The sequence below is a fragment of the Bactrocera latifrons genome, unplaced genomic scaffold (assembly GCF_001853355.1).
Source record: "Bactrocera latifrons isolate USDA-ARS-PBARC rearing strain unplaced genomic scaffold, ASM185335v1 scaffold_215, whole genome shotgun sequence".
NCBI lineage: Eukaryota > Metazoa > Arthropoda > Insecta > Diptera > Tephritidae > Bactrocera > Bactrocera latifrons.
The window spans coordinates 250,926-264,004 of record NW_017535686.1 but is presented as its reverse complement, the minus strand read 5'-3'; the positions used below and the strand labels follow the sequence as shown (position 1 = coordinate 264,004).

Below are 13,079 nucleotides of genomic sequence, written 5' to 3'. Positions count from 1 at the left end.
GATTTATTTCGAGAGAACTAGTTTTTAATATTTGTTGTGCTGACTCAAAGTCAGACGCTCGATTTTACGGTAATTATTGCATTACTAGYAATAAAGACCGTCTCTAATTTAGATAGTAAACAAAATACTCGCGCCGATCGAATTGTGGCTGATAGCGATATATATGCGAGAGCGCTTGCTAGTCGCTCAGCCAACGGTGAACAGTGCAGTTTGTCTCAAGTAATAGCGGTACTTGAAAAAAGCTTAYCACAAAAAAACATTAAATCTTCACTAGTTCAGCTTTCATCGCCTACTTCGCTTTGTGTGGAAATATTTTGACGCTAATCTGATTTGTTATTTGAATCCGGCTCTCAAATGACTACCAGTTTCGTGATCAATGGCACGCCTTATGATGGTAAGTTAGCGCAATGGCTTGTCTCTAGTTGGCTATATTAAGCGGAGCTTTCGATTCTGTTTCGGCCTTTAYAGTTGATTTGAGCAGCTTGCCGGTCGACATAACGCTGAACACCTTCCTGCGCGAGCATGCCCAGCTRACAGGAACGAAATTCATGTGCCTGGAGGGCGGCTGTGGCGTTTGTATCTGCGTCGTTAGAGGCAAGCATCCGGCGAGCGGCGAAACACGCACTTGGGCCGTCAACTCGGTAAGTGGATTCAGAGAGYACATTTGTACTTAGGTACATATATAAATACATATGCATGTATGTACTTTGGAAAATGCATTTGCCTACACTCGTTTGCAGTGCTTGACTCTGCTGAATACCTGCACGGATTGGCAAATCACCACCGTCGAGGGCATTGGCAACAAACGCGATGGCTATCACCCGATTCAAAAGCGCTTGGCCAAACTGAATGGCTCTCAGTGTGGCTTTTGCTCGCCAGCCATGGTAATGAATATGTATGGATTGTTGGAATCTAAGGGCGGTAAGGTCACTTTRGAGGAGGTGGAGAACTCATTCGGTGGCAACATTTGCCGCTGCACCGGTTATCGACCAATATTGGATACCATGAAATCATTTGCCATCGATAGCAGTACAAGGTTACAGGGCGGCTGCTGCGACGACATTGAAGATTTCGAATTTGTCATTTGTCCGATGGCGGGTAGGCAGTGTATGAGCAAGTGTGACAAGCCCCTAACTATGCTGGCTTATGAAAATGGCACTTATTGGTATTGGCCACATACACTTGCCGATGTYTTCCATGCGCTAGGTCAAGTGGGCAACGATCAGTACATGTTGGTGGCAGGAAATACCGCACATGGCGTCTACAGACGTTCCCCGGACATCAAACATTTCATCGATTTGCATGCGGTGCCGGAGTTAAAGCGACATTCCATTGTCGGCGAAAAACTTACACTAGGTGCCAATTTGAGTCTCAACGAAGCGATTGAGATTTTCCAAAAGATTTCACAGCGTCCCGGTTTCGAGTATTGCCAGCAATTGTGGCAACATTTTGACATGATCGCTCATGTACCTGTGCGAAATGTGWGTGCCTAATTAGGCTACGAAATACTAAACACGTATTAACCGAGAACTATTTTACAGACAGGAACACTTGCCGGCAATATCAGTATTAAAAAGGCTCATCCGGAGTTCCCCTCTGACGTTTTCYTTACCTTCGAGGCACTCAATGCGCAGATTGTTGTACAGGAGCTTTCAGCGCAGCCGAAGACCATGTCTATAATGGACTATCTGAAATTGCCGTTCAATAAGGCGGTCATTCTTGCATTTGAGCTGAGAGCGTACCTAAAGGGCCGATTCATTTACCACTCTTACAAAGTAACTTACTGCCTTAATTGAGTCCGCATTATTCTATTTAATATTTATAAATTTCAGATCACACCGCGGGCACAAAATGCACACGCATTTGTAAATGCCGCATTTTTGCTGGATATGGACGTGACTTCTTGGGGCGTAGTTAACTCGGCGCGCATTTGTTTCGGTGGCATCAATCCGGATTTCGTGCACGCCACTGCCACCGAAGCATACTTGGTAAGGCAAAATTTATTTGCTAAGGAGGTTRTGGCCAAGGTATTTGTGAGTTTAAATAACGAAGTGCAGCCTGATGATGTATTACCGGAGCCTTCACCGACCTACAGAAGCGCATTGGCATGCGGGCTCTTCTACAAAACAATTCTAAAGCTAGCGCCGACAGATAAAGTGAGACCTGAGTATAGAAGTGGAGCGGACATATTAAGGCGACCACTTTCATCCGGCACACAGACTTTCGAGACAATAGAGAAAAATTATCCAATCACACAGCCGGTGCAGAAACTTGATGGTAAATAAAATTACATATATTTAATTTGATTCTTCAGAATAACAAATAATWTCGTACTATTTAGCCTTGATTCAGTGTTCTGGAGAAGCCTTTTATATGGATGACACACTCACCAATTCAAACGCCGTCTACTGTGCATTTGCTAATGCCACCAGAGTAGGTGCGCACATTGAACAGATCGACGCATCGGCAGCGTTGGATATGTCAGGCGTCATCGCCTTTTACACCGCCAAGGATATACCCGGCAACAATAGCTTTTGTGATGCGGYATTCCAATATGAACCCGAAGAAATATTCTGCAGTGATGTAGTTAAATATTATGATCAGCCATTAGGCGTTGTTGTCGCCCAGACTAGTGACATAGCCAAACTTGCCGCCACAAAGGTTAAGGTCATTTATAGCAATCATCCAAACACAACAATTTTTCCTACTATGAGACATGTTTTTGAGGCAGAGGCCAAGGAGCGAATCAAAGCAAGAACGGCTTCTCACTTGAAAGATATACAACTCTCAGATCAGCCAGATATATCAGCGAGAGGTATTTTCGAAATGGGTGGGCAATATCATTTTACAATGGAACCTCAAACCACAGTAGCTGTACCCTTTGAGGATGGGTTGCAAATTTGGAGCGCCACGCAATGGATGGACCACACACAATGTGTCATTGCTAAAATGTTGCGAATTTCAGCTAATGCTGTGCAATTAAAGGTGCGCCGGCTCGGTGGTGCGTATGGCGCTAAAATCTCCCGTGGTAACCAGGCCGCTTGTGCGGCCTCTCTAGCCGCCTACAAACTCAACCGACCGGCACGTTTCGTACAGTCCATTGAGTCGATGATGAATTCAAATGGCAAGCGTTGGGGTTGTCGCTCCGACTACGAGTTCCACATTAAAAATAATGGTAAGATTGTAGGCTTCACGAATACATATTACGAGGATGCAGGTTGTACAACAAATGAGAATCCTATTGAGGATCTTACACCTTTAACAGCGAGAAATTGTTATGACCTCAACGACACAAATTCAAGAGTGTCCGGACAGGCAGTCATCACCGATGCACCCAGTTCAGCTTGGTGTCGGGCACCAGGCTCAACAGAGGGAATAGCAATGATAGAAAATATGTTGGAGCACATGGCATTCGAAGCGAACTTAGATCCTGCGGACGTTCGACGCGTCAACTTAAAGCCKGGGAATAAAATGGTGGAACTTTTACCGCGGTTTTTACAATCGACAGAATACCAACAGCGGCGAAAAGAAATCGCTGCATTCAATGATAGTAATCGTTGGGTTAAACGTGGACTTGGTCTAGCCATAATGGAGTATCCTGTCAATTTGGTTGGACAGTACGCCGCAACTGTAGCCATATATCATGTGGACGGTACTGTAGTCATTGCACATGGCGGCATTGAGATGGGACAAGGTAACTAAACACACAYACATATATATATRTATTTAACCTAAACATAATGAATAACATTGCAACATTCTTTAGGTATGAATACGAAAATAGCGCAAGTTGCTGCGCACACACTGGGCATACCGTTGTCATTTGTAAAGCTCGAATATAGCGACACAATCAATGGCGCAAACTCAATCGTGACTGGTGGTTCATTGGGCAGTGAGAGCCTTTGTTTCGCCGTACGCAAAGCTTGCAATACACTCAATGAGCGCTTAAAACCGGTACGCGATGCACTCGGCAAAACCGCTAGTTGGCAAAAAGTAGTGACCGAAGCCTATASTAGAACCATAAACATGATTGCCAGCGAACATTATAAGCAAGGCGATATGACGAAYTACTTTGTTTACGGTCTAGGATTAACTGAAATTAAGTTGGACATTTTAACCGGCAATCATTTAATTAAACGTGTGGACCTATTGGAAGATGCTGGTGAAAGTCTAAGTCCTTATATAGATGTTGGACAAGTTGAGGGCGCATTTGTCATGCTACTTGGTTACTGGTTAACGGAGCATTTGGTGTATGAACGTGAAACTGGGCGACTAGTAACTAATCGTACCTGGACATACAAACCACCCGGTGCAAAGGACATACCCATTGACTTCCGCATTGAACTGCTGCAGAAGAATCCCAACCCTGCTGGCTTTATGCGTTCAAAAACTACCGGCGAGCCTCCAGCCTGTCTGGCAGTCAGCGCTATATTTGCCATACAACATGCTCTGCAATCTGCTCGAAGAGACGCTGGTATTCAGCATGAATGGGTACGTCTTGGAGCGCCAACAACGCCAGAGACAATAGTCTTGAATTCCGGCACTGACACGAGGACGTTTTCGTTGGAATAATTTTTATAATGGAAATTTATCGTATTTTCTCTGCATATACATATATTCAAAGTAAATGTAACAATCTAAAATATATGATACTAATAGTCATAGCCCTTATTATTCCTTTTTTTGACTGTTGCAGACAAGGCTTAAGAGATTATAGCCTTATTACTTGCCAATTGGAGAAACCAAGTAGAGCTGGGTTATTCACCACCTTTCYAACRGAGTGGGGTCTTTCTGTTCCTCTGGTTCCACCGTCTGGCCAGCGGAAAGTAGAGTTTCTTGATATGTATTTAAAGCTCTGAAAAAACCGGTCTGGGTATGGAAAGGATACTACTTCAACGCAGTTCAGAGCACAAAAAACTCATTCAACATCTTTAAATATCGGTGCCCATTGACAGTTACTGTTAGTTAAACTTTTTTTTTGCAAAAAAATATGGCCCGACAATGCACCTTGCTGAAACTGCGGACCAATCTGGGTGAAGTTCCGTCTCGTGGTTTATTTCTGGATTTGATTCACTCCTTTATGACAATTTTKCCGCGATTGTTTCTTGTACACAAACATAAGGATCTTTATCGTACGGACTTCTTGCGATACCTCATAAGTCGATAAACAGGTTACCAATCACATATTGACTGTGCCAAATCCCCTCTGAATGCCCTTTGGGCAGAAAAGACGGGCTACAAAGTATGGCACCGCTGCACCCTCTTTTAGGTATTCTAAACATTAACTTAAAAGAAAATTAAAATAATAACTTGCCAAATAAAATAAAGTAAGTTGATTACTCAAACAGCAAAAATGTGATTCAATTATCTTTGTAGCAAAATTCGTGCGCCACCCTGTACCGATACAGTCTGAATTATTGAGTCAAGTCTGCGTGTCAATTGGCAATTACGGAAGTGTGTCTTCCAAAACAAGTCGTTACCATTAATTAGTGGTACCACGTAAAATCTATTTAGTTTTACTTACGAGCATTTTGACACCTTAAACATGTACATTCGTAAAACCGAAGTCGGTCGGTATAATTATAAATAGATTTCAGCGACCAAAAAAAGTAAGAAACTAAAATATAAATATAAAAATTTAGGGCACGTAAGACCTCTATCAGCTATGATTAGTTGTGAAGCGGAGTGGTGCATGGTTTCACATAGTAGGAAGCTTTAGGGGCAGTAACCTTTTGGAAATACACTCCGTTTAGGAATAATACTTACAGATTTACGCAGCTACGTAAACACCAAACCATTCCAACAATAACTGATGATTCAAAAAATTTATTTCTTTGTTTAACTGTGTTGGTTTTCATCCCTTAGTTGAGAAGGAGACGTCTTAATAAATAASTTACTGATTTCAAAACAATTAAACCGAATTTCATTACATTAGTAGATTGATGGAATGTAGTATTCGGATGATATAGCTATCTTCTAGTTTTATCCGTACAAAATTCAGCAATCGTCGCTGGCTTGTTGGCATAGACCATACACTTGACGCAGGTTCACCAAACTTGCTTTTCAAAAAATCGATTGTGACATTCGCTGTGTGGCTTGTGGTGCCGTCCTGTTTAAAGCACATATTATCCAAATACATAGTATACAATTCGGGCCAAAACTATGCGGTTATTACTGAGCGGCAACATTCCTATTCACAGTAACATGCCGGACCCGATCATCTCGGAAGAAGCACGGCCCTATGACGACGGTGGCCCATAAGGGGCACCAAAACGTAATTTTTCGGGATTAATTCCGACTCTTGGAGTTGTGGGTTGCTGCCTGACCAATAACCCATATTCTGCTTATTGACGAAGCCATTCAGTTTTTGCTCAGCCCAATTCCCAACCATACGACGATTCTGGTGGTCAAACGGATTCAGTCCATGCATCAATTTGATCTTGTAAAGATTTAGGCCAAGATCTTTTCGCAAAATTCGCCAMAACGATGTCATAGACGCTCAATTACTGACCTGACAAGGTGATTATGACGACCACGAACTGGACGTAGCGCTTTTAAAGTTGAGGCCACTGATTCCGAATTTCGGTAGTAAATTTTTATAATTTCGACTCGTTGTTGGATCGTATTTCTTTCTATGATGAAACGGCAAACCTTAGTGAAGAGAAATGTCAATAGAGCGGCAAAAATATGGCGTCTTTTACTCTTCCTATCGGTCTATTTTTGCAGGCCTCTATTGAAACTCCCTATATAGATAGATCGATATCCGTAGTCTTCTTCGCGTAGTTGAGACACCAAGCTAATATTCATTATATACATGATACACATTCTGCAGTTATTATMTCACGGGTGCCCGACCGAGTCGTATGGGTCTATAGTAGGGCTCAATACTTCTACTCCTATGACGAATCAATCAATCAATAATAATGAATATAGGCAAAAGTATAAAATTAATAATGATAGCGTTTAACATTTTTAGTTCCAATCTAATGCAGCTGGTACTCGTTCCTCGTTCCCTCAACATGCTTCGTGCATTACTAAAGGGGGTTATAAACGGCATCATAAAGCGGGAGCGCTGTGGTAGCGGTGAATGCAGAAAAGTTTTCCCATTATTATGTACCGCAAACTTTATGTTGCACAACAACGCGCTGTTGCTAACAGAAGCGCACACCGACCCTCGAGCAAAGCACGTAACTCCGTAAGAGTTTAGCGGTGCGCACCTTGCGCAATATGTTTTCGCGTTGCTCTTTTCAATGATTTTCTGAGCAATTTTCTTTTACTGCATATATATATATATATTTCTGATATATACACTTATATATTTATATATATGTATGTACATATGTATGTACCTTCGATACTTCGACACTTTACTTCTGTTCGGGAAATTGCGGTGTTTTCAAACTACATACCATTGCGTAATTCGCGGAGAAAGATAAACAGTAACAACATTAACCGTTGCAGCCACTGTTGCAACAAAGATTCAAAGAAGCCGCTTTTTATACGTAACTAGCTGTCTCTCTTTTAAAATCATACTAGGGCAGTTACAAAAAAACGCCAAAAAGTCAGTTTATTTAGGCAAATGGGCAAACCCACTTTTACTGCGCTTCGGATCCCTTAAGAACTTGTACTTGGAATGGACTAATTATGAGAACGCGGTGAGTATATGCGMCACTTATTAGCGCTTTCGAACCATATCCACAAAAACACTTCATAACTGCTCATAGCAGACTAGAACTTTTACCAATCTGTCCGCTAACAATCTTCATAAACATCAACTTTCTGCATTTAACGTTATTACTTACATCCCGTTAAATCGTTTTTGGGTCACGGTGTTTACTAACGGCCAACTTMTGGGGTGCATAAAGCGCTTCATTTCACGACATTGCTCCACATTTCGCTTTTCTTTCACCATATTTAGTACGCACCGTCATGTCATCATCTCTAACTAAGAACCTAAATGCTGCCTACCCAACTCAACTACAGGAACGCTTTAGTATTGCACTGTGAAGTCGCCCTACAGGACCTACAAACACTTTCCTTGGCAATCTGCCAGTTGCATAGTGYCCGCTTCCGTTTACTTTCGATCGAAGCGTAACTGCGTTTCTTTAAATTATTACCGCTATGCAGGAATAGCATAAAAAAATACCAATAACTGGTAGAAACGAAAATCGTTGCATATGCCACTTAACTAAAAATGCTCGGATGCGCAGAGAAAATCAGGAAGACRAAAAAGTGAAGTTGGAAGCCAGAAAGTGACGTAAATGCGTTTAAACAGGTAAATTGCTTTAGTTGTACGCTGTCAACGAGGCCACCTGCAAGCATCGCTGACGTCCTAACGCCCGCCTTGCCTCCTCCAGCGCCAGGCATTACGCTCTTAGTCGCTCCCTTTTCAACGCTTTACGCCTTACAACTATTTTTGCAGTTGCGCGTAGCTGCTTGGTTGCTGTTCGTTCGTACGCATCGTTGTCTTTTCACTTTTATGGCTGTGTTCCCCCAGTTTATATTTCCGKTATGTTTAAAGTTGTTACGTTTTTTCACGCCTTTGATGTCATAAGCTCCCGCACAACGTCAGTGGTGGTTGATGGTGGCGGTGTATGCTTTGCAACCTTGTGATTTCACTTTATTTAACTTAATATTATAAAATTGACAAGCTGCACATGTTAYCCGGGTTCAGCAGCTCTCTGAGGTACTACGCCGAAAATTTCCTAAAATATTTGGAACATTTTAATTTTAAGGTACATCACTGATTAACTAATGACGATTCTTAAACCACTACAAATCTCTTTCGATTGGTTCAATTAAGTTCTTGGAAAACCAGATACCACATACTAGGCATGTGCAAACTGACGTTGAGCAATACCAAACGCTCCGTCAGAATCGGAGAGGACCTCCCAGAGCCGTTCGATACCAAACGTACTTTCGTACGACTTTTTCAATCTACTCTTGGAGAAATCGCTCATCATTCCCGACCTGCTATATGATGCAGAGGCATGTACGATAGCAACATCTGATGAGTCGACGTTACGAGTTTTCGAGAGAAAGGTTTAGCGGAAGATTTATAGTCATTTGCGCATTGGCCACGACGAATACCGCATTCGATGGAACAATGAGTTGTATGAGATATACGACGACATTGACATAGTTCAGCGAAACTAGCGGCTAGGTCATGTTGTCCGAATTGACGAAAGCACTCACGCTTTGCAAGTATTTGGCGCAGTACCCGCCGGGGCAGCAGAGGAAGACGAAGACCTCCACTCTGTTGRAAAGACCAGGTGAAAAAAGACCTGGTTTCGCTTGGCAGCTCCAATTGGCGCCACATTGCAAAAAAATGAAACAATTGRCGYGCTGTTGTTAACTCGGCCATMACCGCGTAAGCAGTGTCTACGCCAGTAAAGAAGAAGAAGATATAGATGATTCGAAATGTGGTCGTAAATTAATTTGAACACTTCGAACMCCTCTGCAAATGCTCTCAACAGTTTTTCAACGCAATGTTTTGTCGATGCCAAGTAAATTGTGCCATCTTGAAATCTGGTATTCTATTAGACAGTTTGACGAGCTTTTCCGCTTTGCAGCTGCATCYAGTGAGCTGGTTCCAAAACCCTGTATTGCGGTTGGTCCCCATATCGTGAAGAAGCTGAGCCGCATGGAGCTGAGAATGGTTAGGGATAGACATTTCCGGCTATTCGTGACTTATTACACTGAGCAGGCTCTAAAAGCCTACTTTTAAGCATTGGTACAGCTTCTTATGACTAGTGTGGGTTTTGCGACAAACAGAYGGAAACTCGCGAGCATCTGATTCTAAACTGCGCAACACGCATCACCAAAYCCTTTGTTATATAGTATATTCATATAGAGATCACATCGCAACATAATCCTGGAAATTATCAGCGTGTCGAGCCTATGTGAGACTGTATGGCAGAGTGATAGATAGATAGCAATGGAAGCCTCATTTTATTTCTATATATGTAGTTATTCTTTGTTATTACATCATCCAGCTTCCGTAATACCACACTACCATAAATTATTTAAAGTAGACCTATAATTTTCATAGACCTCGAAATACCTTTTTATGCCTTCCTTATATTTATTCACTTATGTTCATCACAACATTTTATTTATACGAAATCCCTTCTAATGAAATCAATTCCAACGACAAYAGCCAATTAAATAAGCAGCTTTTAGTTAGAGATTTGCCACAGTTTCGTKTTATATACATACATACATATTTATGTCGTCAACTTTAAGCCGAAGACTATTTATGCTTCTTAGGTATGTATAGGTATATAAAATATGTGGATCGTAATAATAATCTGTCGATGGGGAAGCCGCATAGTTTACAAATGAAATATGTATAAAGATGGATTAGTATTATGCCGTTATTTCTCGAGATGACAGCAAAGAGTTTTAATTAAAACCAACCGTGAAAAAGCAACAAATTTCTTTAGACGAAAAACGATAATACAAAAGCAGTAAAATGTACAGACTTTACACACACACAAATTTAGATTAACATTACATATCGACCTTCTACTCAGCCAGGCACTAGCATACATATATGCATACATAAGTAAGTATGTATAGGCACTCATAGAAAATGTTGTGATAAGTAATGTTACAGCGCTCTTTAATGACTCAACTCATAGTGCCAAGAAGCAATAACAAAGGCAACACACTCTCCGATTTGCAGTGCTTTAGCCTTGCTGATGTAAAGCGCCATCGGCATGTCGTCAACAGCATGTCATACGGCACTATCTGCAGGTCACTTATGCCGCAACAACTTGCAGCCGAACGAAATATAAAAGAACAAACAAAACCAATATAACAACAACATGCAACCATAACAATAAGCTCAAAATTAAAACCGAATAACAGCAAGCGACGATACATAAAAGTCAGCCAAATCAAAGTTCATCATCGAATAGCTACCGGCCGGCCAGCTGACGGCAACTACAAAGCCAACAAAGTTGTGCAAATATCTTGAGCTAAGCTTTTTTTAAATCAACAAAATAAACGAGTATTTGGAGTGAAAGCTCACTCAATCGATAAAAGTATGGGTAGAAGGTGCTCAATTGGAAGTGGCAATGGAAATTTCCATTCAGAGAAAAATTATTTGTTTCGAAGTACGCACAATCTATGAGTTGATAAGAAATGTACTTGCGTTCCACAATCTACGTGTGTTCGCATACTCAGCTCTTCTATAGCAATATAGAGAGCGCTAACGCTCAGCATATATGATAACCTTTTCATCTCTACTCTGGAAGCACCATAATATACATTGCATATGATCCACATTTCATGTTGCTCTGCTTTTTCTTTGATATTTTTGTTTTATGTAATTTTGTTATTGTTTTGCGAAAGCCTTTACGCTGCACTACAGCAGTGGCTTTTCCTTTCTCTTGCATCTGCTATGCTTTGAAAGTGGAACGGGCGTTAGTTGCTTGCAGCGCTGGCTGTCCTCAAGTGCCARTGGTGTCCTTGCTTCCTTAATGAATCACTCAGCTGTCGCTTTGACAGTCATTAATTAATATAATTAGCCTTTTCGCAGCTTTTGTTTTATTTATTATTATTAGTTGCTTTCTTTTGCCAGTGTCACTTTCGCCACTTTTGACACTTTCTTTTCAACACCTCATCAACGTTTATCAACATAGCGAAAATAGACACAAATATTTTACTAATAAAGATAARCAAGTAGGAGAATAAAGAAAAGTAAGAGTAAAAGTCAGTTTTAATCAGCCAACGTGGCAGTAGCTCGTATGCTGTTGTGAGTTACGAGCCTGATATTCTTAATTTTAGCAGGACATTTYGCTAAAATTCTTTAAAATGTTTAAAATTCACCTGCGTTCATATGTCCATCTATTAAATCATATAGGTGCAAACGAGTGTAATTTTCACCGATCGCCTTACTTTAAATCTGTCTTGTCGTAAGATTTCATTTTGTTTATTTGTTCCTTCTCTTGCCTTCAGTTTTTTTATGATTCTCCATTTTTCGCACGCACTGTGCTTTCGTCGCCTTCTCCTATCTGATTACGTCTATCACAAGCTGTACTATATGCTGTTTGTTATCTGATTAAGTGTCGTTGTACTCGTTTTTGTTTTCGTTTACTGGTTAATCCAAGCGTTCGCCCTTATGGTTGTACCTGGCATCATTGACTAATAACCAACACTCGCTCCACCAACGAAACAAGCAAGCGCACATTCAACGGTGACCGTTCGGCCAACAAGCCGGGTAAATATCCCACTGTGGCATCATTGTGTCTCGACTTGTTTGCTACACCGTACGCTCACGGAGGCACCTACGCAGCTTGACACATGTACGCACTCACGTTAATTGCCATGCTTGTCATTTGCTCGTCAATTTGCATTTAAATTACAAATTTTCCAACCACTTTCGTTTACGACATTAACGAAATGCCATTTATTTTCGGTTACCCTTGCCCCAGTTGTTCATAATACTCCAACAACACTAAATTCGAAACTAGAATTTAGTGTATCAAAAAAACAACACACTTTCATCTGAGGCATCATTTCAAAATAATTCAAATTTAAATAGCCATCAACAACGTTGCGAATCCATATGAAGTGTAATATATCCAGTTTAGGGCGAAACCACGCTAGCAATACATATCAAGTACCAAAATATAAATATATCCATTTGTAACGTAAGCACAAGACTAACAATAAAAATTGCAAATACGKCCAATGGATTTCGCTTAAGCCCCATTTCGCATTCACCTCACACCGTTATGTTAGGTTTGGTTAGGTAAATTGGCTGATTACGCCATGAATAATACCAACTAGTCAGCTAAAGAGGATTGTCCGTTGCCCGAACTCGTAGTTATAGATAAAAGAACCGTCGCATACCGACAAAAATGCCTAGAACTTGTCACAAAATTATTTCAGCGACTAATATCCTCCAATTTGCCTTGGTGGAGAAAGTTGTACAGTGGAGGAGAAAGTGTTTAGATATTTCCTCTGTAGCCTCTCCGCATGAGTACTAAAGGGACAGTTTCTAGTTACGAAGCCTATAATTGCGGCGATGTGAATCTTGCTAATCAAACCCCTATTTATGTTCCACTCTG

At 41.1% G+C, this 13,079-nt stretch overlaps 1 protein-coding gene across 2 annotated transcripts; it reads left to right on the top strand.

Moving 5' to 3' along the window:
* The first annotated feature begins 200 nt into the window (after positions 1–200).
* LOC108968411 (xanthine dehydrogenase-like) lies at positions 201–4,646 on the top strand. Of its 2 annotated transcripts, XM_018932445.1 has the most exons (7): positions 201–394; positions 469–641; positions 741–1,481; positions 1,542–1,775; positions 1,833–2,277; positions 2,342–3,694; positions 3,767–4,646. In XM_018932445.1, the coding sequence occupies exons 1-7, from the start codon at positions 355–357 to the stop codon at positions 4,570–4,572; spliced, it is 3,792 nt and encodes a 1,263-aa protein (XP_018787990.1). In that variant the 5' UTR covers positions 201–354; the 3' UTR covers positions 4,573–4,646. The 2 variants fall into 2 exon arrangements, with proteins under 2 accessions (XP_018787990.1, XP_018787991.1); XM_018932446.1 differs by lacking the exon at positions 741–1,481.
* Positions 4,647–13,079: the final 8,433 nt, after the last annotated feature.